Source organism: Dermacentor andersoni, chromosome 7 (assembly GCF_023375885.2).
Source record: "Dermacentor andersoni chromosome 7, qqDerAnde1_hic_scaffold, whole genome shotgun sequence".
NCBI lineage: Eukaryota > Metazoa > Arthropoda > Arachnida > Ixodida > Ixodidae > Dermacentor > Dermacentor andersoni.
The window spans coordinates 102121257-102145359 of record NC_092820.1 but is presented as its reverse complement, the minus strand read 5'-3'; the positions used below and the strand labels follow the sequence as shown (position 1 = coordinate 102145359).

The 24103-nt window shown below is 46.7% G+C and overlaps 1 protein-coding gene across 1 annotated transcript in view; it reads left to right on the top strand.

Moving 5' to 3' along the window:
• The first annotated feature begins 10791 nt into the window (after nt 1-10791).
• The window catches only part of LOC126534017 (beta-1,4-mannosyl-glycoprotein 4-beta-N-acetylglucosaminyltransferase-like), an 87558-nt gene continuing 74246 nt past the window's right edge, over nt 10792-24103 (top strand). Inside the window, exon 1 of the mRNA XM_055072584.2 lies at nt 10792-12074. Coding sequence (XP_054928559.1) covers nt 10977-12074 — 1098 coding nt within the window. The 5' untranslated portion in view covers nt 10792-10976. The remainder of the gene's footprint in view (nt 12075-24103) is intronic.

The window sequence follows — 24103 nt, the reverse complement described above, 5'->3', positions numbered from 1 at the left end:
TCGAGGTCTTGTCAGCGTCGGAAGAGCGCTAGGGCCTTCCGACGCCGAACGTGGCGTAGGCCCTCACAGCTCTCCACATTTGGAGGTTGGCTTACGGGGTCAAGGGACTCACATTATTTTCTCAATCGCTCGGATTTAATTTCATCTAAGCAACGTTGTATCTTCTTTTGAATCCGATGGGCTATAGTTAGATCGCGAATGGACTTCGTGCATCGGTATCTTCGTTCTGCGCGACGACAAATCGCGTGAAGTCACTTCAACTCCTGGTGGAATGGCAAGTACTTCGGTGAGCACATGAATGTGCGCATAGCAGTCTGTGCCGCTTTGGGAATAGCTTCTTGTAGTCTTGACGTAAGTCTTGCAGTATGTTTTTAAACACAGTCCAATATATTATTCATAGTGTGTTAGGCCGTTGAGTGTTAGACATCCCGTCGATCTTAAGGCAAGCGGGGATATGATCCCTTCCATGTGTCTCCATGTCCAAAAACCCCTTAGCGCGTGGGGCAAAGCGGCGTGATACAAAGGTCAAGTCGAGGCAGCTGCTGTATACTGTACGTCGTATAGATGTAGGACTAGTGTCATTCAGCAACAAGATGTCATGATTGGAGACGTATGAAGCTTGTCTTCGTCCCGCTGCGTTAACTCTTGGTTTCTCCCGAATGGTCTGATGAGCGTTAAAGTCCCCGTGATCATACAAAGACCAGGATATGCTTTTATTATGTCTTTTAGTTCTTTGGTCTAAAATGGGCGGGATGGAGATAGGTACGCACCAAAGAGTTCAAAGGCGTTCTTTCTATTTTCCACGGCTAGGCAAACATGCTGATTGTCGTCATGAGGTTGCACAGGCTGCATCACGTAAGCTCATGGCGAATCAAGGAGACGACCAGGCTACTCTCATTGTTGCTTGAAGATGTAATTTACTCGTAGCCAGATAATATGATTGGATATGATAATTTCAACTCACTGATAACGATGATAAGAATTGAATTGCCAAGCACAAACTGGCGAAACTTACCAATGCAAGATCTTAGAATTCTGGTGTTCCACAGAATAATCGATCCATCTCTGACCTCCTTACGAAATGACTGGTGACTGTTAGCCATGGCTCACTCTAGCGTTGCTAGGACTGGGCTCAGCGAGCTCAGCAATTCTAGTCCCCATCAAGCGGATGGAGGTTTGATGCTGTTCAACATTACTTTGATGACTTTGATAAGGGATTGCAGCATCGGAATGGTTTGGCGGTCTACCATTGCCACATCATATGAAGTGAAGTGTGCAGTGAAACTTGGAGTGAAGATTGAAATATGGAGTGAAGTGTGGAGTGGAGTGTGGAGGGCAACTTCATCAAGTGAAGTTTGCTACGATGGAAGCATCGGGCGTGTAGCTCCTAGGAATGCTGGGTGCTCGGGAGCGCCAACCCCTTTCCTACAAGGTGAGGCCCTTCCGTTCTAAGCCTCATTGGGATCTCGGGTGGGCTTGTACTTCAAGCTAATCTCATTGAGAGAACCTTTGCATGAACTGCACGTTGCGTTGTACGCTGGTGTTGATGACGACTTTGACGCCGGATCTCTTTAGAAGCTGCACCACGATGTGAGCTGTCGCTAACCATTTGTTCCTGAATAGCAAATTATTTTTTTATACGCGGGCCGTCTATATATGTGACTTCATGAGACCTATGACAATTTCCGCACCTAGAGTCCACAGCTATGAAGTGGAGGTGTCCGGCCAGCGCTCAAGCTTTGCCTTCAGGGTTGATGTACCCTCAGGTTATGACGTCTTGATGAGTCTCTTTTTGGCTTTTTAGCTCCTAATGGATACAAAGTTACCATCCGACAAGTCATCGCCTGAGAATGAGGAAACCTCAGTGTCTTCGCTGGTGCTCGACCATGCGCCTCACTTCCTTGAAGGGCTTATCAAAGTAGTCATCTGCTGTGCAGGGCTGGCAAGTTCCACGTCCATGGCCACGAAAGCATGAGCCTCGGTGAAGTCCTCACTACTGGTGGACCAGGTGGCATGCGTCAACGAAGAACTCGCTGTAGTAGTGTTCTGGTCGTTCGGCAGGATGCATAATGCGCCCCGTAAATGGTGGAAAATTGGACAAAATATAGCTAGCCGAGAAAGATGGGCTCCAGCAATGAGCGACTGCGTCGTCTAGAGAATGGATATGTTTCCCATTATGCAAACTTGGCAATAGGTGAGACGTGAAGAAGTGGTTAGCAGAAGCAGCGGAGTGGGGAAAAGACATTACTGGGAACAAATTAGAACTTCAGCCTGCATTGAGTGAGTTTGGTTCTTTTCGCGTCTGGTTCTGCTTGATCGTGTACTGAGAGAGAAGGCCCGAGCTACACAGGGGTGACAATATCGCGAACAGAAAACTCAAAACGCCGACTTCAGAGAAGTGTATAAAACTACGTTCTATTTGCGTCATACGGTACAAATAGCATGCCGCTGTGGAGTGGGCCTGGCCTTGATTGTTGACTAAGCCTACAGAGAAGGCAGATCCACCAGTATGTGTCTTCCTACTTTAGGCTTGGGATAGCTTCTCCAGCCAGACTAGTTTGTTTGCCTCGGGTATTGCGCATTCCAAATTCTAGGAGCTTCTCATTAGCCGCGTATCTAGGAACGTGAAGAGCTGTTTTGTATTATTGTCTAATTAGACAATAAATTTTCTTCTTTTCAGTCGGGTAGAGGTGCACGTATGGGAGGGAATACACTATCCAGCCGTGCACGAAGGCCTGGACAAGTTTCCTGAGATCCGCTTCCTTCATGCCTTTATGTTTGTTTGTTACTTGCTTAATTAGCCTACTTGTTTGCCTAACGGACCATATAATTTTGCTCAGAGTGACTGCGTTCTTTACGTTATTTTGCACGTGTATCCCCAGGATTAAAGGGGCTTGCACTTCTTGTTCGTATGTGCCATCTACCATCACCTTGACGTCCGGTTGAGGTGTTTTTGCTTGTGGTTAAGCCCTTATGATCAGAAGTTCTTTGGGGGGAGCATACACTCTTAGTCAATATGAGCTTAAAACAACGAATATAATGCGGAAAGTAGATCGAAATTGCAACGCTTATGAATGGCTCACTGCAAGCGAACTACTACGTGTGCGACCTCTTTTATGCGGCTCTTGCAAATGAGGCCGAAACTTGCCGAATGAGGCCCCATCCGTTGTAAAGAAGAGCAACTTGGAAAACGGTACGCAAAACGCCAAATATTTACGCGGTATTTCTGATCAAATCTGTTGGATTACCAAGGGGCTCAAATTCATACCCCTCAAGATTATGCGGCCCAATCACCATTTTTTTGAAAGAATTATCTTTTTACAGGCAAGTCATTTTGCGCGCGGTTTCATACCTATTGCTAAGAACCACATTATAGGAAACCGGTAACACTCATCACACAAACATGGAAACATATTACACAATCATGGACACACGAGCAGTTGAACCCGGGTGCACTGCGTGACAACCAAACACTCTAATCACTAGACCACAGGACTACGCTGTCACAGAGGCTTCGCTTACCTGTTTGTACATACATTTGTGCTTCCGAGGCTGTCCCATTATTTCATTTGTACACCGTCGGCGATCGTGTGTGGTATACATATGGTTTATGCAACTGTTGCCTATCCTTATGTCGTTGGTAATAGTAAATATGTATTTAAACGAGTAGCGGTGTACGTATGCCGCTTCCGACAGCTCACATGTGCGGTCGAAAGCCTGAAAGGTGTAAGAGTACAGAGCATATGAGAGCTGCGCAAAAAGAAAAGCTGCTTCACCAGGCGAATGTCGCTCTTTACTCTTTTGTCTTCATTCGCTACGCTACGGTTGTTGGCTGCAGTCGCTGCTTAATCGGCAACTTGGTTTTGCCTGAGAAACTTTCAATCTCGTTCACAAGGTTCAGTCAAACATGATCCGTCGCCAACATGCGCACCTGCAACTATAGGTAATTGCCCTTGCTTCAAAGTTGCGCTGCCTCGACGGTATAACGACAATACGGCTCCGCTATTCTGAGACGTCGAGTAAGCGGGCAGGATTTTGCCGGCACGTCTAAGCTTGTTGAACCGAGAAATATTTCGATTTACTTCCGCTTGCCACATCAGGGATGCACTATTCGTAACATTGACAGGTATAGCTTGTGTGAGCACGAAAAAAATGCTCTCGAACCACGCCTTTTATGCCGCTCCCTTGTAGTTATTGAGCCAGTGTTTATTTTGAAGCAACAAAGCACGTCAGTATCTGCGTTCGTGAGCCCACTGTAAATGTATTGCAATTATCGGAAGCGTTGACTGCTTTGCACACCCTTTGGCTGTTTCTACCTGTTTACCTGCCGGGCGCATGCGACGTGGTGAGTAGATACCTTTGCAACACGTGCAGTGCCGTCGAGGTTAAAAGAAGGAAGGGAGGAAAGAAATCGAGGCGTAATTAAAGAATTTGTAAACTGGGGCTTAGCATTCCGAGACTGGTGTTGATTACTAGGGAAGCAGTTATGGCAAGCTCTAGATAAATTGCGACCACCTGTTTTACGCGAACACAAAGGATGATGCAAGCGTTCTTGCATTTCCGTCGGACTGCGACACGCGGGGCCGAAGCACTAAAGCGAGCGGGTTACGGCGGAGACTGTCGTCAAAATAACAATTCAGCTGTTTGAAAAGGTATACCCAGGCGCAATTTTGCCGGCTTATCGAATCTGACAATGGCTCCATTCCTAGCCTTGCGAAACGATGACTCCGACGCGAAATGACCCTGGAATGAATGCGATTTGACCACTGTGTCTTGTGCTACAATTGTGTAATTAGCACCCACGCAATGAGCCCTCTCTTCTATCTGGAATGCAAACAATTCTCCTCGCGGAAGACGAGCCGTATTCATGTGTAAAGTACTTTTCGTTATATCACTAATGAAAAAAAAAAGAAACGTCGACTGGGTTATAGAGGACTCACTGTTTTAAGCGGGAACGACGCTATTGCGCTGTGTGTCGTGCAAAGTAAGGTGTGCCAGGCAGTGATTGCAAGTAGGCGAGATGGATCGCACGCTTGCATACCTAACTATCTCGAAGGAGAGACTGAATTTGGATTTAGGCATCGTGTAAAATAATGCCTCTGCCTCCATTATATTCGTTATGTCTACTGTGCCCACATACACAGTCATTGAAAGCGTAAGCTTTTCTCCTGCCACCTGAAGTATGCTTTAGCGGAGTGGCCACTTCATCTGTGTGCGCAATCTGAAAGCATGCTCTACATTCATGCTGACGTATTCATGCAGGCTTAGACAAAGAACATATTTTTTCAAAGGAGAATAATTTCTTTACAATACAACAGTGTGCGCAGCATAGTTTCACTGTAAATTACTGTAAAAACACCAGTTGTAGATGTCAGAATTATTTCCCGAACACGCGCACCATCTGTTCTACATGACGTGTCCCGCTCTGCATGTATAAGAGCAAAGGCGAATATGCTGCTCCTCAAAAGGAAATTTTCGCTTCGGAGTTTCTACGTGTTCGTAAACGTGTGCTATACTCTCGGTTTCAAACTTCTCACATAAATAATCGACGACGATGAGCAAACTCTTTGGTACTAAGCTCACGAAGAAGCTGTAACAGATAAAAACAAGAACGCTAGTCCGCAAAAAAATTAAATAACGCGTGGCACTATAAACGGAGCTCATCTATCGCACAAATTTTGGGACAGTTGTGTCAAAAGATTTATTGAAAAACGTTTCTATTAAGAAATTGACCGCATAAAACGAGTAATTTATGCTCGATAGAGCACTTTCCTCCTCTTTTTTATGTTCAGTATAAGATAGAGGTGGGAAACCTCGAATGTCCAAGCAAATCAACACAAAATGAAGTTTTCGGTGGTTAAAGCACCCTAGAAATACGATTGCTTCAGGCTGAGAAAGCTATCGCCACTATGCTGTTGGTATACCTACGTTTCAGTTATTTTAAGGTTTAAATTGAGGTTTGAATGACTACTTTCACTCTGAACTATCGATCCTTTCCAGCAAAGAAAATGAATTGGGATGTCAGGGTGACGTATCTATGGGATGGAAGGATGATGCAGCAGTTTGGCTTCTTTGCTGTTAGTCTAATCTCATGAGGGAGCTATGTTCTTCGACCGGAATCCCGGAAGGATGCCAACACCCAAATATGGTTCCTACATACAGCTGATGAGGGGTGTCAATGTCACCATAAGTATTTGTGGCTTGTTTTCACGAATAAAAAGTGACAGGCCTGCGCGTAACATGCAGCACAGTCACACCGTAAGCTGGAGGTGCGGCTCCATAGGAGGTCCATTTTGCTCACCACGCACTACAAAGCGTTTGAGAACGTTAACCACCCGGCTATTATGGACTCACTCTCGACCCTACATGTAGGCAACCACACTCACGCATACAAAGATGCCTTCCTGGGAAACCGTACTGCATCCCTCCGGTTTGGCGTCTTACATCACATACTTTCCCCATCGGCAGCCGCGACGCCCCCAGGGCTCGACACTCTTTCCCTGCTCTTTAACTTCACTCTCATCCCCCTAGGTCGAAATATAACCACCAATCCCAACCGCTCCCAATCCTTCTAAGCCGAGGACGTCACCCTCTGGACACCCACTGGCACTCTCGGCGACATGGGGGCCACTCTGCTAGCAGGGGCCGACGCAGTAGTTGGGCATGCCGCTGACGTCGGCCTAGCGTGCTCGCCTGCAAAATTGGAGCTCCTCGTTCTCCAGCCCACCCGTTTCCGCCACACCAACTCTACCACACCGACCATCTCTATTTCCATTGACGGGCGGCCGCTCCCAGAGGTCCGGAAAGTGACAATGTTGGGAATGATCATCCAGAATAACAACCCAAACACAGACACCCTTTTCAAACTCAGCCACACTACGCACCGAACCACCTGACTGATCCGTAGAGTTGTTAACCGGCACAGGGGCGTGCACGATCATGATCTCCGGCGATCGATGCGAGCCTTTGAGACCAGCCGGGTGGTCTACTTACTCCCCTACCTCTACCTCAAGAAAGCAGAAGACGAGGTACATGCGCTCATTCGACAGGCCTACAAGTCAGCCCTCAACCTGCCCCGGCACACATCGACGGAACGGCTTCTTGCGATTGGCGTTGACAACACCCTCCAAGAACTAGTCGGAGCTCACCGAACTACTCAAATCGAGAGACTCTCTTCCACACCAACGGGCCACCACGTCCTGGCCTCGCTAAGACTAGAGCCCACAAGCCCCGTCGCCCAGACGGAACCAATATCTGCTGCCCTGAAGGACCACATGATGGTGCACCCACTACCTCATGCCGCATACGCAATATACTGCATGAGGTATATTGATGCGGTATATGTTGATGCCGCAGAGTATGGCGAGTACCCAGCATAGGCGCTCAACGTTGTCTCCCCCCTCGGAAAATACCAGGTTACTGCCTCGGTACGCGCGCAATCCTCTCCGGAAGCCGAAGAAGCTACCATAGCGCTAGCTATCGCTACCTCCACTGCCACACCAGTATTCAGTGACTCAAAAACGGTCATCCGAAATTTTGCCAAAAGCGTGCCAAACAAGTGGAACATGAAATTCTCAATTCAATCGTTCAATTAGTTTGGGTGCCGGCCAACGTGGGAAATCCTGGCTATGAGCCGCCCTTTGTCTTGCTCGAGTATACATCAACCGAGCAGGGCGCGCAGCAAGCCTGGGGTTCTCTAAGGATGGAATCTTTACATATAACGAAATCAATCTACACTATCGCGAAGAATGAGTTCGGCATCCCCCACCCCACAAGTTTCTCACCAAGCTAGAGCAAGTCCCTCAGAGGCAACTCCCAGCGCGGACCTTTCTTTCCCCCGCTTTTCTAGCCCTGATCCACCCCACGCAATTCTCCCCAGAATGTACCTTCTGTGGAGCTCCCGCTGACGACTTCCACCACAACCTATACGTTTGATCATAATCTTAACGACCCTGCAAATGGAGACCCACGGACCTAGAAAGTTGGGAGGTCTCTGTTTCCAGCTCCGATCCGGCTGCGGCTGATCGGCTGGGCGAAGCAGGTCGACGAACGTCACAGGTTGCCGGCCACCACCCGTCACCAAGAGCCACGCCAAAATTTATTTATAATTGAAGGCTCAATATTTAATAAATGTTTTCTGCACCACCACCAGCCTACAGGGGTTATGTTATGATGCATTTGGAGAGGGCCGCACGCGGGAGGTGGAGACGAAAAGGAAGTGGCAGATTGTCTTCTGGACCTGTGACATTTGTACGAACCTGCGCGATTACCGCTAAATTTCCTTATGTAAACAGTTGTACATACATTTGTGCATCGGGCTTCGTCTTCGTAACAATATATTTTCTAGCGGTCCTGTATACATTACCGTAAACTTCTTTTTCTTCCTTAGCCTTCTTAACTGCCTCATACCGCTACCTGGGAATCTGCTGCGCGGCATTATACCTCGTGCTGTAATATGAAACTGCAATGTAAAATGTGCACGTACCCATGCTATGCGTTGCGCGTGTGGCATCGCGTGTCTCCTCGCGCGCTGGGACGCGTTTATATGACTTTGTCCCGCGGAATGTTAGCAAGCGCTGGCGTGGCTCAGTCTGCACGTTCTGCACTTCGACAACGAAGAACACAAATGCTGTACCGGAGTGAGTTGCAAGATTGAAAATGTCGTTGCACATGCTAAAATACTGATGACTTGTGCTCAGCAAACAGCTGACGGTTCTCAGTACTATGACATTGTTATTATGTCATTCTGAGCTCGCAAAGTCTTTGTCAAGCGAGACAATAAAGAAAAAAAAAGCTGGCGTGCATCAGTGGAAAGATGGCTGACTCTCACGTAGCTGGCCCAGGTTCAATTCCGGGGGAAACTGGGTACTTTTTCCCAATTCCCGGCGATACCTGCTACGGACCCCGGTGGTGGCTGCGGCGGCGGCGGACACCATTGCGAACGGAAATGGCTATTGGAATGTGCCCAAAATAGGTTACGCTGTAAAAAGTGGAGTTGTGCACAGGAAGCGGCAGAGCAAGATGCGCATGCACACGTGATCGAAAGTGCAAGGACCTGGCAATTGGAGCAAATAGATATTTTCGTTGCTGCCAATGCATGTATGAGTGTTGAAGTGTGCTGCTCAAACTGCGCATTGCGACCGTCCCGTGGTACCCGTGTAGTTCAATTTGTACATTGGAAATATGAATAATAAATATTTAGAGCGATTTAAATGCAAAGTAACGCGCGACCTTTAGGTTTCCTCTTCAGAACGGTGTCGTGTATCGAGAGAATTAATCGGCATTTCTTTCGATCGTGGTGAGAACAGCTTAGACGACATAATAAGCTCGGTATGAACAAGCGCGCGTCAGTGCTATGGAATTCGCACGGTAACCCGATACCTTTCTGGAATCTCAAAGAAGCCTTAAAATCCAAGCAAAACAAAAGAGTGACTTCAATGCGTGCGTCATGCATATACGCACGCGCGCATACATGCATCCGCCCACACATGCTAGCAGCAAGCGCAGCGTCAACGAGAGTTGCGAAAAAATTTGAATCATCTTCTCGTGACACCACATTAGGATAAACCAGGAAGATAACCACTACCAGTGCTTAGTGGAACCGATTGCATGCATTGCATTTATACGTTCATGCAGTAGCACCCAAAATTAATCTTAAGTTCTCACTGACAGCTCGATTGTACTAAAGTAAGGAAAGTTTTTCAATTGCAGTTTTGAAATTAACGGTCTCAGTGGCGTGCATCACTTCAGGCAAATGCTTCCACTCCACGGTTGCTTCAGAGCATAAAGTTCGAAAGGAAATTGGTGCTATGCAGTGAATGAAGTTTCTTTTTTTGTTATCTGTAAATAATTGCACCTCGCAGGTGCAATTATTTACAAACACGATACCTCTCTGGAATCTTAAAATCCAAGCAAAACAAAGGAGTGACGTCAATGCGTGCGTCATGTAAATACGCCCGTGCGCATACAAGCATCCGCCCACCCCATGCTAGCAGCAAGCGCAGCGTCAACGAGAGTCGACTGCGGAAATATTTTGCTTGAAATTTAGACTGGGCAAGCCCGCTTTAAAATTTATTGGATTCACGCCTTCGCGGCAATATAGTTATCCTTAACATCGTTGCACGATAACTACCAATATTTTAAATAAGATAACTATATGCTGTCTAAACAAATGCTGCCTGCACAGGCAGTACGTGCGCTTTGGTGAATGCTACGTGCGCTTTGGGATTGCGGAAGAACGCTAAATATAAACACCCAATGCGCAATGTCATTGTTCAAGGAGATATAGGTTAACTTATTACCTATTTATTGCTGGTACGCATTTAGAAGACGCGATTATGCGCATTTAGTCCTTGCAAATAGGGACTTCTACAAAATGCAGTTGCCAAATTATACACGACGCCCACACGAACAGTCCGACGATAATCGACAGCTATATACAGAGGGATGTTAGCGTGCCTTTCTGAAGGTACCGCACTCTGCTCGGAAATATCAAATGCGTCCTTCATTAAAAATCGTACTAGCCTGTGCGACAGGCGAAAACCGTATGGCATTAACGAAAGATCAGGCCGCGCGGCATGGACGTGTCTTTGTTTTGAACTAACAGAAAAAGAAAACGCTAACGGAAAGCCATAACCTGAAGCTTGGAAGAAAAAATGACAAGCAAAAGAAATGATGCATGTCGCTTCCCACGCGCCGCCTAAGCATACCTGCAGCTGTGACGTTGCAGTAGACGCTCCTCGCCTGACGGCCTACATATTCTTTAAAGCATGGGAAGAGCGAAACATATGTCATCACAAACTCCTCTATGCTTGTAATGGACGTATCTTTTCTGCGAGACCCATAGAGTGAATTCGAGCAATCTGCTTGATGTGAAGGGGTACAGTTTGTCTGAATGTGCTTCAACTGTGTGCTTGCTTTCCGGCGGATAACCAATTAATCTAAAGGTAACATCGCGAGCGTTACCAGTGACTGTCATGGATCTCACGTTTAAAGCGTTACTCACCGGATTGTGTTTGTTCAGCTTCGTTTCTGCTACAATACTCTTCTGCCTTTACCACCGGCACAACACAAGCAAGACAGTGGACAAAAAGGTGGGCAAACAAATTTTACACGGCGCCCTCAGCGCAACCAGGGAAGAGGCTTTTCACAGCAAAGCTGTCAACGACGCATCAGAAATATCAGCAGACCTTTCCGCTGCAAGCACGAATGCCATAGTTCATTATGCGTATCAGGATGGATTCGAATGCTTTTCGGAAGGTACTATCCCAGGAACGAGAAGCTCGACATGCGTCTGCAAAAAGGGCTGGAATGGGCTGGACTGCTCCATTCCGGACGCCGTTTGGTTTACCGAATCCTTCAAAATTTGGTATTCTATGGGCCTTATTCGACGCCGTTCGAGGCCACGCACTATAATCAGCGGACTTGTATTCAACCACGAGCTAGACCTTCTGGAAATCCGCGTAAAAGAGCTGGGTGATGCTGTCGACTATTATCTCGTTGTCGAATCTACTTACACCTATTCCGGCTTGGAAAAGCCCCTCCACCTCCGCTCGAACCTCAGTGCCGGATTTCTGCGTGAGCACGCGCACAAGATTGTGCCGATATCGGTGGACTTCTACAACTACGACGAAGGCAATCCGTGGGGCCCCGAAAACTACCTCCGTACATCCGTTTGGTACGAAGGTCACCGTCGTCTGCAGAACATCAGCGATGACGACCTTTTCATCATGTCCGATGCTGACGAGATACCTAGCCGTGACGTGGTGCTCTTCCTGAAACATCATGACGGATACGGGGAACCGATATTATTGAGCCTGCGATGGTTTGTGTACGGCTTCTTTTGGGAGAACAGGGTGCCGGTCAATGTCAGTGGTGTGTGCACTGTAGCCTTTATGCGAGAAGTCTATGGAAACGACGCGCTGCGTCTCCGTTCGGTGACAACCTTTACGACCACCTACATGAATAACATATGGAACACGGGGACGTTCAGTGAAATGTGGATCATACAGGGCACATCGCCACGATACGCAGGGTGGCATTGTTCATGGTGTTTTGAAGCGGAAGGCATACAGGTGAGAAAAGAAATTTCGCCGTAAAGTTTTTAAGGCGGTGAGGTTTTTGAACTTTATAGATTTGTTACTGCTCGAAAAATCTGAAAATGAGGCTTTGTACTCTGAACACAGCACTCTTAATAAGGGAGAACTTTATCACTTTTTTCATAGCTTCACGACACTGCTGGCTCTAAACAATTCTGTTGCGAATCCTAAACTTCACATTTAGATTAGTAAAGCTTATAGCAGACAACTTATTTGCCAGCGGTGACAGTTCCCCATATGATGGATTCCTTAGATTTTAGGTGGACTTGGCCTTTGCGAATTTTCATAAAAGGATTGCCACCTTCGATGACTGACCTATGAAAAGCGAGGCGCCATAAGAGTTACTATATTCTAATGATGTGAATGCCTGTCAAAGCAGGCGACTGCAATTGCCGAGGTTGTCACAATTTCGTACGGCAGGGGGATGCAGAATTTAGCCTTCTGTGGTGTTACCCTGGTTATGGGAGAGGTATATAGGGAAGGATAAAAAAGAAGCAAATAAAATTCTTACTTAAAGCTGAAGGGTGACAACGTCTCCATAAGGCTTTGCGGTATGCTTTCCCATTTTCAGTACGTGTATGGTTGGTGCGCAAGCGGCATTATCGACCACACCCTCAGCCATTGTTAGAAAATGGCACATTCCCATAACACACGTTCTGCAATTTGTGGTGTTGCGCCTCGCTGTAGAAAGAGTATTGAATTTGTCCAAGGAAGAAGGTCTTCAGTGATAGTTTAACAGTAGTGCAGCTTCGGAGGCAGCACGTGGTATTTGTGGAGTCGTACACAATAAAACAGACGATGTCCAGAAGCGTTTTAGGCAATGCACGGCGTTGTTTGAGACCATTTTTTTTCTGTAGCTTGTCCTCCAGGAGGCCTTTTTTTCTCGTCAGAATACTGTTTGTAATTCTTGCAACAGGGCCCCTGTGCTCGGTTATCAGGTTTCTCTAGAAGCTTGGTGTGCTCTATACTCGAGATGATCGCTTATTGACTATGGCGTTGCGGTGCTCAACAAGGGTTCACGAGGTCGAATTCCAGGCGTGACGGCGGCGTCTCGATTGGGGAATAATGCGAAAACACCCTTGTACCGGGCACTGGCTGAAATTTAATGAGTCAAATAGCCAAAGTTATTTCGCATGCCCCTACGCCATACGTGACAATCAGACCTTGGTTTTCGTACGCACAAACGCAGAATTTAATGAAATTTTTTTAAAAGTGTGTGCGCTCATTCGTTGCCAGGTCTGTCTGCATTTGCGTGAGACCGTTTGACCTTGAAGATGTTTTCTTGGTGCCTCTTCCCCTTCGAAACAGCTTTTGGCTGCCGAATGTGTAAGTTGTTAATCGGGAAAAAAATTTTTTTTCCTAGTCTGATCTATGGTAAGAGGAAGGTTACCCGCAAGGAAGCGTCAAATTTCTCTCCGAAATATGTGCCACCGTAAACTGTTCCGATTCGATTCGACATTATCGCAGTACGAAATAAGATCTAGAAAACATGAGTATACATTTGTCAACACAGTGAGCAACAGCCGTGGGCCCGGCAGAATGAACAGATATGGGTTATTCCTATGGCAGCTGTTAATTTCTCGACAGTCGCACACCTGGACTAAAAACAATTGATGCTTCAGGTACATTGTCTTGATGCTTTCGCCATGCCGACTGCTGATGTCTTTCTGTCATTTAACTTCTAGCCTCTTGTCCTGAGTGTCTGTTCATTAAAGTACACAGTACCGCATACGCATTCTCGGTAACTGCCCTATAATTAACCCATACCATGTAAATCATGTCCAGCTTTCATGTACGGTCTGGAACAAGTTGCCTGCTCTCTTGTGCCACATGAACAGCGACGCACATCTAGTGGCCCAAACTGTTGCCTACGTGGAATGATGGTAGCAAGCAGCAGCCGGCCCCCGCAAGGGGCGCTTGTGCTGCGGTCAGTGGCAAAGTAAGTTTAGCTTTAAAAGGAAGCTGTGACCGTTCCTTGTATGGCCGCCTTTCTTGGAACGCCTAACTAAAAGTACAAGAAATAAACCATACTTTGATTAATTGCTGACGTACGCTATATACAGGGTGTTTCGCGTAACTTGAGCCAAGGATTTAAAAAAAATGTGGTGAGCCGCAGCTGATTGAAACCGACTGCATATAGTTTACCGTCTTGTGGTGCTCCTTGGAATACTTTCTTTATATTCCGCTTAGATACCTAATTAACTAAGACGAATTATGTAATATTTCAATGCTCATTTAAGGGCGAAGTGCGCTTCGTTGCATTGTGAGGGTGTTCACAAATGACCACGATCCAATATTTTCTGGCAACGTACATACTGCGCGGCGATTTTTTTCCGTGTTTTTAGAAAGCCCGCGAAATATGAAGTAAGACCACGTGACTGCGCTCCTGCGCTGTCATACTGCAACGCTCTCAGTCACGGTTCATGCGAAAGAACCGTGCGCAAGGACCGTGGTGAAGTAAGCAGCCGTGACTCCAGGCATCGGCTTCACAGTGCGTCAACACCTTTGACGGTGGCGCAGGGAAAGCAAGCGACGTCGTCCCTAATAAGCGATAATCTCGATGCACCGTTGATAGCGCTGAAGTACGATAGCGCGCGAGCGAAGTCAACTGGTTTTATTTCGTATTTTGCGGGATTTCTTTAAACGCAGAGAAAAATCGCCAGCATGTACGCTGCCACGAAATATTGGATTGGCCATTTTGAAAAGCCCGCTGCAACGCAACAAAACTGTCTGGGCCCTAAACTTCACAAACTAATTAAGTGGAATATGAAAAAAATACCCTAAGGAGTGCCACATGATGACAAACTATATGGCGTTGGTTTCATTCAGCAGCGCCTAAGTACTTGCTTTTTTTTTAAATTCTTGGCACCAATTACGTGAAACACCCTGTATAAAAATTGACTGTGCAGTGACAATGCTCAAGCAGACATACGTTAATTTGTTCTGCCCTGTATATTGCGGGTACTCATTTCAGAAACGTATTTATGCGCATTTATTCGTCGCAGTAATGCACTTCGAAATGAAATTGTCGAGAGATACGCGACGCCCAGACGAACAGTCCGTCGGCGATAAACTGCTATAGAAAAAGCGACGTGAACACAGGTTTTTGAACTTATAGGACTCTACTTTGAAATGTCAAGTGCGTCTAAATGGCATTAGACTGCGGGGCAGAGGAGGACGGTATGGCATTACCGAGCGCAGAAGCCGCGCGAGATCCGCTATCTGTGAAAATGCACGGCACGCATGTGTATCGCATTAACGCGACCAGAAACAAAACACGCTAACAGAAAAACCGTAACGAAAAGCTTCGCAGAGAAATTCGCAAGGAGAAGGAACGATGCATGTCGCTTCACATACATCTTAGCAGCACGTACCTTGCAGGAGGCGCCCCTCTCCTGATAGTCCCACTGAAGCCTCAATATTCGGTAAGGAATTCGATGAGCGAAGCCTACGTCATCAGGCGCTCTTCGGTGCTTGTACTGAACGTATCTTTATTTCGAGATGTCAATCCGAGCAATCTGCTTGACGTGAAGGGGTGTAGTGTGTCTGAATTTGCTGCCCGTGTGCGATCGCCTCCCCACGGATCAGAGCCGATGAATTGAAAAGTGGTGGTGTCCCCTGTATTATCAGTGATTGTCATGAATCTCAGGCTTAGAACGTTATTCACCAGATTGTGTTTATTCGGTGTCCTTTCTGCTGCATTACTCGTCTGCGCTTTCCACCTGCACCCCACATGCAAGACAATGGACCGAAAGGTGAGAAAATAAGTTGTTCCCGGTGCCCTCAGTGCAACCAGGAAACAAGATTTTCGTAGAACAGCTGTCAGTGACGCGTCAGAAATATCAGCAAAACTTTCTGCGGCAAGCATGCCGAGATGACAGAACTCGACATCCGCCTGCAATAGGGGCTGGAATGTACTTGACTTCTCTATTACCAACACCTTTCGGTTTAATCAAGCCTTCAAAATGTCGTTTCCCGAGTGTCTTATTCGACGCCGTTCGAGGCGAAGTACAATAATCAGTGGTCGGATATTCAACCACGAGCTGGACCTTCTCGTTATTCGCAGCAAAGGGCTAGGTGATGCTGTCGACTATTATCAACTTACACCTATTCCGGCATGGAAAAGACACTATATGTCGGCTCGAACCTGAGCGCCGGGTATTTTCATAAGCATGCGCACAAGATTGTCCCAATATCGGTTGATTTTGCAACTATGACAGAGGCGATCCGGGAGCCCCCCGAAAACTATTTCTGCACTTCCGTCTGGTAGGAAGGTCACCGTCGCCTCAGGTACATTCGAGATGGCGACCTTTGCATCATGTCCGATGCTGGCGAGATACCTAGCCGAGACGTGATGCTCTTTCTAAAATATCATGACGGATACGGGGAACCGATGTCATTGCACCTGCGATGGTTTATGGACGGCTTCTTCTGGGAGAGCAGTATACCGATCGATGTGAATGGTGTGTGCACTGTAGCCTTTAAAAAAATTATGGGGTTTTACGTGCCAAAACCACTTTCTGATTATGAGGCACGCCGTAGTGGAGGACTCCGGAAATTTCGACCACCTGGGGTTCTTTAACATGCACCTAAATCTAAGTACACGGGTGTTTTCGCATTTCGCCTCCATCGAGATGCGGCCGCCGTGGCCGGGATTCGATCCCGCGACCTCGTGCTCAGCAGCCCAACACCATAGCCACTGAGCAACCACGGCGGGTGCTGTAGCCTTTAGCGAGAAGTCTATGGAAACGACTGGCTGCGCGTTCGTTTGATGAGAACCTTTAGGCGGAAATATGTTTGAGCACGGGGACCTTCTGTCAAAAGGGGATTATAGAGGGCACATCGCCAACATTAAGTCGGGTGGCACTTTTCATGGTGTTTTGACGCGGAAGGCATACAGGTGAGATAAAACATTTCTACGTAAATTTTTTATGAGATGAGAATTGCACTTTATAGCTACGTTGTTGCTAGAAAAATATGAATATGGGTCCTTGTGCTCTTAACACGGCAATCTTAAGAAAGCAGCAGATTTTCACTTTTCCGTAACTAGGCGGCACTGTGGCACTGTTGACTCTAAATAACGCTGTTACAAAGCCTAATGTTCGCATTTAATTGTTATACCTTAGAGCACACAATTTATGTACCAACGGTGACAGTTCCCTATATGACGCATTCCCTGCCTTTCAGGTGGGCAGTGTCTATAGGAATTTTCCTAAAAGCATTGCCACCTTCGACGACCTGCTTAATCAAAAGCGGTACGCAATGACACTTAGTATATTGTAATGGTGCCGATGGTTGCAAAGCAGGCGACTGCAGCTGCAGATGTTGTCACACTTTCTCAAGTGGGCGTTGTCACAATCATGATGCTGTACAATGGAGAGCAGCCATTGCAAATAGCAGTGTGCTTGCTAGCGGGCACGAGATGGTGCCATGAGTAAGTTGAAAGGTTATTTCCGTGAAGCACTACCAGTACGTGAACGCCGAATAGCGCAAGACAGACTCAAGCCGCTCTTTATACAATGGTCACTTAAGAGCCTCACGGGCTGGTCACACGAAACTCGACTCTCACACGTGTTATAATGGGGACATATTTTGTGGCGTGCAGAAAGAAGGTAGAGCACAATACATGTATTCCATTTACAGCGACCTTAATAGCTCGGCAGCCTTAAGAGGAAGCGTTAGCTCGAGCCCAACTCCGGCGTGGCATATTCAAATACATGTAAAACGCAAAAACGTGTTTCTGAGATAACCCCGTGACCGATTCTAGTGAAGTTTGTTTCATTTGAGAGATAAAGTTAAATTCTAGTGGCAGCTGCAAGCGGAATTTCGATTTAGTGCTTGAGTTTTATTAAAAATATTTTTAAATATTCGACCGCCTGGAAAAAAATGGAAGCACCAAGTTTACAAATTCATAGTTCTGCATCAAGAACAGATATTGCGATTCTGTAAACGGCATCCATTAGATCATACAAAGCCGACAAATAAGATGTGTCATTTTACATCTTACCTGACATTTTCACGCTGGTTACAAGGGTTTCGCAAAAGCGGTATTTCTATACTACTAAATTTTTTAAATTCATGTGTAACGTATCAATTTTGTCCGCTTTAGATTTACTATCGAATGCAATTCACAGAATTGTATTATCGCTTTCATTGTTGAGTTACAGAGTTGTAAACTTGATAGCTTCGTTTATTAAAAATTTTCGATGGGGCCAATTTTTAATAAAACATTTACGACCTAACTCTCAAAAATTCGAAACCAACAGTCACTAGGTTATAAGTTTTTGTTTTAAATGCAACAAACGTCGTCAAATTTGGTGCTGTGGTTGCCGAGAAAAACGAATTTTCCTTTTACATGTATTTAGATATGGGCACCAGAGCTAAAGTTTCCTCTTAAGAGGGAGCTTTAGCTGGCACTAGTATTGACACTAGTATACGCAGCGAATCAAGTTTTTTGTTATCTGTAAATAATTGCATCTTGCTGGTGACATGACTGTAAATATAATGGCCATAGTTAGTGGCAGCTATCAAGCGCTGTGGAAGCGCAGTGGTACCTGCCTCCCGAGCTAGAGGCCTGGGTTCTTTCGCGGCGGCAGCTGGGTATCTTTTCTTTCCTTTTCGATTTCCTGGCCATTGCTGCGACGGGCACTGCTGGCGGTAGACACCACCGCCAACCGTTGGAACGAGCCCATAACAGCTTACGCTGTAAAAATTAAAAAAGAATGCGTCTGGCGTTTTACGTGTCGTAACCGTGATGTGATCATGAGACAAAGCGTATTGGGGTGCTCCGGAATAATTTTGGACCATTTAAGGTTAATTTACACTTGCAGCCAATGCACGGTACACGGCCTTTTTTTTTGCATTTCGCACCCATTTAGGTGCGACTGCTGTGGCCAGAATTGGACCCCGCGACCTCGGACTTGGCAACGCAACGCTACAGCCACTAAGCCACCACATGCGATGAAATGATAAGTGCCAAAACGCTAGCTACATAGAGAGTTCTTCAACATAAACGCCTGTGTTTGCAGTGATGTAGACTGATGAACTAGGCGCTTTGTTCTGATGGATACATTGAAAGGTATGAGGACCGTGCGCTTGTTGGAGGAGAGTTGAAGGCTGAAGCGATTGAACGCGGCTGACCACATTGCAGTGATTTAGTGAAAGTGTAAAGAACTTCTAAGAACTGAGAGCCGGCTAAGGGCATCGTTCATACTTCTGCACTTGTGCGCACTTATGAAAGGCTGCAGATTGTGCTACGTGAAGAATTTCCACCGGAACTTCCCAGGATCGGGACATCCAATTCAGCTAGGTACGGTTTGGATTCAGTCAATGAATCAGTCGCTCCATCTTTTTTTTTTGTCAACAATAACAAGTCAGGAGTTGCTCTCACTATGTAGGTTACAAGGGCAACAAACAACATGAATTTTAGAGCCTATGCACAAAATCTTTCTTCTCGCCGACGTTTCAGTGCGAAGTTCTCACGCGTAGTCTCAAATATGCTTTTTGAGATCTTTAAAGCGGCTAGTGACTACACAATTATGTTTCTTGATTTCGGTCCTGCCTGTCCTTCGTCAAATTGTTACGATGCGTTAAAAATCCGCGACGCCGAATTTTCTCACCACATAACGATCATTTCACCGACACAGGCTTTGCGTAGGGTCATCGATGCGCATGCGCGTACGCGATCGGCATTTTGCTAAATAACAGCCGCGCACTCTTTTTGTTTGACGGTCCTTTCTCTTCGGCCTAATTTATTCCCGATCGGAACACAATATTTTTACCTACTAGCTGTTCTTTTACACTTCGAGGCTTTGTATTGCTGAGCCCGCCGTGGTTGCTTAGTGGCTATGGTGTTGAGCGGCTCGGCACGCGATTACGGGATCGAAGCCTGGGCACGTCGGACGAGTTTCGATGGGGGCGAAATGCGAAAACACCCGCGTATCAGATTTAGGTCCCCTTAAGGAATGCAGGTGGTCGAAATTATTTTTGAGTCCTCCCCTACGGCGAGCCTGATTATCAGATCGTAGTTCTGGCACGTAAAATGCCATATTTAGTTTTAATTGGTCAACATGAAATGCCATAAATGTAGTTCATAAACTTGAAATGCACCGGCGCTTCTTTCTGTAATATCTTTCAAACTACTTTTCTAAATGCAAGCAAAAAAGAAGTACTACAGCGGGCAAATTTGCATCGTTTCTGTCGGTGTATGATATTTATTTCTCCCGCTATGACGCTTCAATGTATTCTAAATTGTACCTCGTAATGCTTCCACATTCACAAGAATTTTCAGAGCGCGGATATAACTTTGCTCATTGGTTTCTTCTCATGTCAACTATGCGTCTTCAATAATATTGCTTAAAGAACACACTGTTATTGCGACGGACAAACATTGAAACGACTACATTTATATAAATGTCTGCAAAGCGTGATCAGTCCGCTTACAATGGCAACAAAAAAGATTTCCAAAAGCCAGGGGAATTGACGTTTGTCAACATGTTTGCACTGGCTTCAGTCAACGATGTTCTGAAAAAAAAAAGGAACTATACGTAGACGTTTTGCCACATGTGCTGTTGACATCGTCACTACACAAATGGTCTAATAGAGCAAAATATATCCTATTTATCTATGAAGCAATTTTTCGCCTGCGCCAATTTTTCATCAACTGCCTTTGCTTCGTATGCAATTTTCACAGACTAAAAGAGAAAGGAAGGCTCTATGAGAAACTAGACCGCCGCCCTTTCTCGCGTGACGGAGCTACACGAAGAGCATATAAGCTTCTAAAAGGTCACAAGAACAGTTGCTCTGTGCGGCCTATTCTGTCTTCAGTTGAGTCCCCCAGAAACGGCTTGTCGAGGTTTCTGGTAAAAATTCTGAAGGCGCTTTTCGTATGGAATACTTTAAGGTTATGCATTCGAAGGAATGTGTTAGCGTGGTGCGCGGTAAGAGCAGCTTCGCGATGACGAGGTTATGGTGAATTTGATGTCACGTCCTTCACGAACGTCCGATCTCCTTAAGTACACTTGTTATGAGAAACGCCTGAAGGATGACTGCACATTAGAAACAAGCACTTCGCTGCTTGATGAACACATCGTGATATTTCTTAGCTCTGATTGAAGCTAGCCTTCTTTACGTTTGCCGGAGCCATTTACCAGTCCTGTGGCACTAGGCGCCAGGTGCATGGCATGCGAATTTGTCTTCTGCACTATCACAAAAGTGCCGTCTATGTAGCAGCAGTACATTCCAATGGGGAAGCACAAAGACTTCATCAATTAGCATTCTGCGTACTCCGTTAACAGGTCAGCCAAGGTTATCAATACGGGAATCCACTTCGGGCGACCCTCTATCTATTCGGTATTTCTATATAAAAGCGTGAAAAATGACGGCAAAACGAAAAGGTTAGAAGAAAAAGAAACGGAAGGCTCTATGAGAAACTAGACCACCACCCTTTTTCGCGTGACGGAGCTACGCGAATAGCATATACGCTTCTAAAAGGTCACAAGAGCGGTTGCCCCGTGCGGCCTATTCTGTCTTCAGTTGAGTCACCCACAAATGGCTTGTCAAGGTTTCTGATACGAATTCTGAAGGCGCTTTTCGTATGGAATACTTTGAGGTTATGAATTCGAAGGAATGTGTTAGCGTGGTGCGCGGTAAGATCAGCTTCGCGATGACGAGGTTATGGTGCGTTTGATGTCATGTCCTTCTTCACGAGCGTGCGATCCCCTTAGGTACACATGTTATGAGAAACGCCTGAAGGATGACTGCACATTAGAAACAAGCACTTCGCTGCTTGATGAACACATCGTGATATTTCTTAGCATTGTTTGAAGCTGGCGTTATTTACGTTTGCCGGAGCCATTTACCAGTCCTGTGTTCTTCCCTTTCTGTGTTGGCGTCATTTTTCATGCTGATATAAAGAATTAACGAACAGATAGAAGGTCGCCCGATGTGGCTTGCCGTATCGATAACATTGGCTGACCTGTTAATGGAGTACGCAGAAAGCTCACAGATGACGTCTTTACTCATGTCCAATGAAAAAAAAAGTGCCGCTACACAGACGGCACTTTTGTCAAAGTGCAGAAGACAAATTCGCATGCCATGCACCCGACGCCTAATGACGTCTACTCAACTGTTAGATTTACGCGCGAAACAGACAGCTGTGGCCGTTAATCTTTCCAGATGTGCTGGTACGTTGGGGCGAAAGGCGTCCGGTTAACGCAGCCGTTTTCCGCAAAGCCTACGATAGCGGGAGTGTGCTGAGGCATGACTCGCACCACCCTGCACAGCCTCAGCTTGTAATGTCACACACACGTCAGTCCCTCTCTGACGTCTGTCGTCGACTGAACCCCTACAGTCGCATGAACTAACAAAAAATGGGAGGACGCTTATGCTTCACCTTTATGAATGGAACGCGATAGCGTTCAGAGATTCCTGACTGCATCTCACGCTTCGCGGCAACTAGCGTATGTAGTCGTAGTGTTTACCGGTAGACGCTGGCCGCGAACGCTGTGAACAGAGGCGGGCTTTCTCGCAGAGACGCGGCCTCTTGCGTGGGCCGCGATGCGACGGAGGCGAGCGCCAGCTGGAGGTATTGCAAGGAACCGGCCGGCGCACCGCTCCGTGGCCCCCAGCACACCTGGGCGCCGGCGCGCGCTAATGGCGGACACCGCGCCTTGTTTGTGAATGGTAGAAATGCTGGAAAAGGTTTGTGTTCCACCTTTCGCGTAACAGAATTATGTTTTCTCCTATAGTGAAATTACAACCCCAGGGTTCTCGTGTCTAAAGGTTGTGCGTAAGTCATAGTTTACAACTTTTCCACGTGTTTTAGCTTGCGAAATTCGATTATTTCAGTGAATTCCCTGCGTCACATGAACAGCCTGTGCATGTGTCGCTCGAAAGTCTTTTTTGCCGAGATGATGTCCGAAGTTCGACGCGGGACGGCGACGCCACACCGACATCATTAGCCATAGGTGCCTGTTCGGGGTTCTGGATAGAGGCTGGCTTTAGTGTAAGTTTTCGGCAGATGGCCCAAGCTTTGTATTCCCGGCTTCTTCTGCTGTTATACAGGATCGCGTCTCGGAGGCATTCATTGTGGGATGTCGTGTACGGCAGGGGGATCCTCTCTCTTCTGTCCTCTACGTGCTCACTTTTGAACCGCTTGTGCAGAAGTTGTCCTGGGACAGAAGAGTCGGCAGGTACCTATTCCCACCATGTTCCCCTCTGATTGCACTCTTTGCCTGTGCGGATCACTTGTATATTGTCGTCCCAAACGAAACGTCAGCTTGCATCGTCTTGGATGTCATGGACAGTTACTGCGGGGTGAGTGATGCAAGTTTGAATAGGTCGAAAAGTCCAGCCATTTACTTCAACTCCACTCCGTCCAGCCCGCAGCCCGTTTATGATCTTCCCGTGAAAACGCGGTTGCGCATTCCAGGTTTCCTTTTCGATCCAGGTGGTCTGTCTTCTGAAAACTGGCAGCAAGCTGAGGAGGGGCTTGAAACCAGGATTCAGGAATTCAGCGCGCTGTCAGGTCCATTGACGGCTCGAGCGACAATTCTTCGTTCACTTCCGTTTTTCTTCCTTATGTACGTGTCGTGTGTATCTCCTGTTCCAACCCGAACCAAGCTTATCTCGGAGAGGGTCCACTTTCGTTTCCTCTGGGAAGAGACAACTGGTTTTGTAGCTCGGCTGGTGCTCAAGTTGCCCAAGGGTAAGGGAGGCCCCGGAATTATCGACTTGGGCATCATGATTACTGCACTCCACGTCAGGCGGACCCAGGTCGCTCGTAACTAGGATATGCTCCTGACTCGAAGCTTTAGTTCATTTTTTCTTAGTACCCGACTCCGCTTGTTTTCGCAAAGCACAATTTCCCAATGTGTGCCTCACTCAGGTTCACCGCCGACCACTTATGCGGCGGCTGCCAATTCTCTGGAATGCCTCTGCAAGGTTCACCCCGGCATCGATGTAGTTTCAACTCCAATCCTGGATATAGTCGATATCTTCACCCC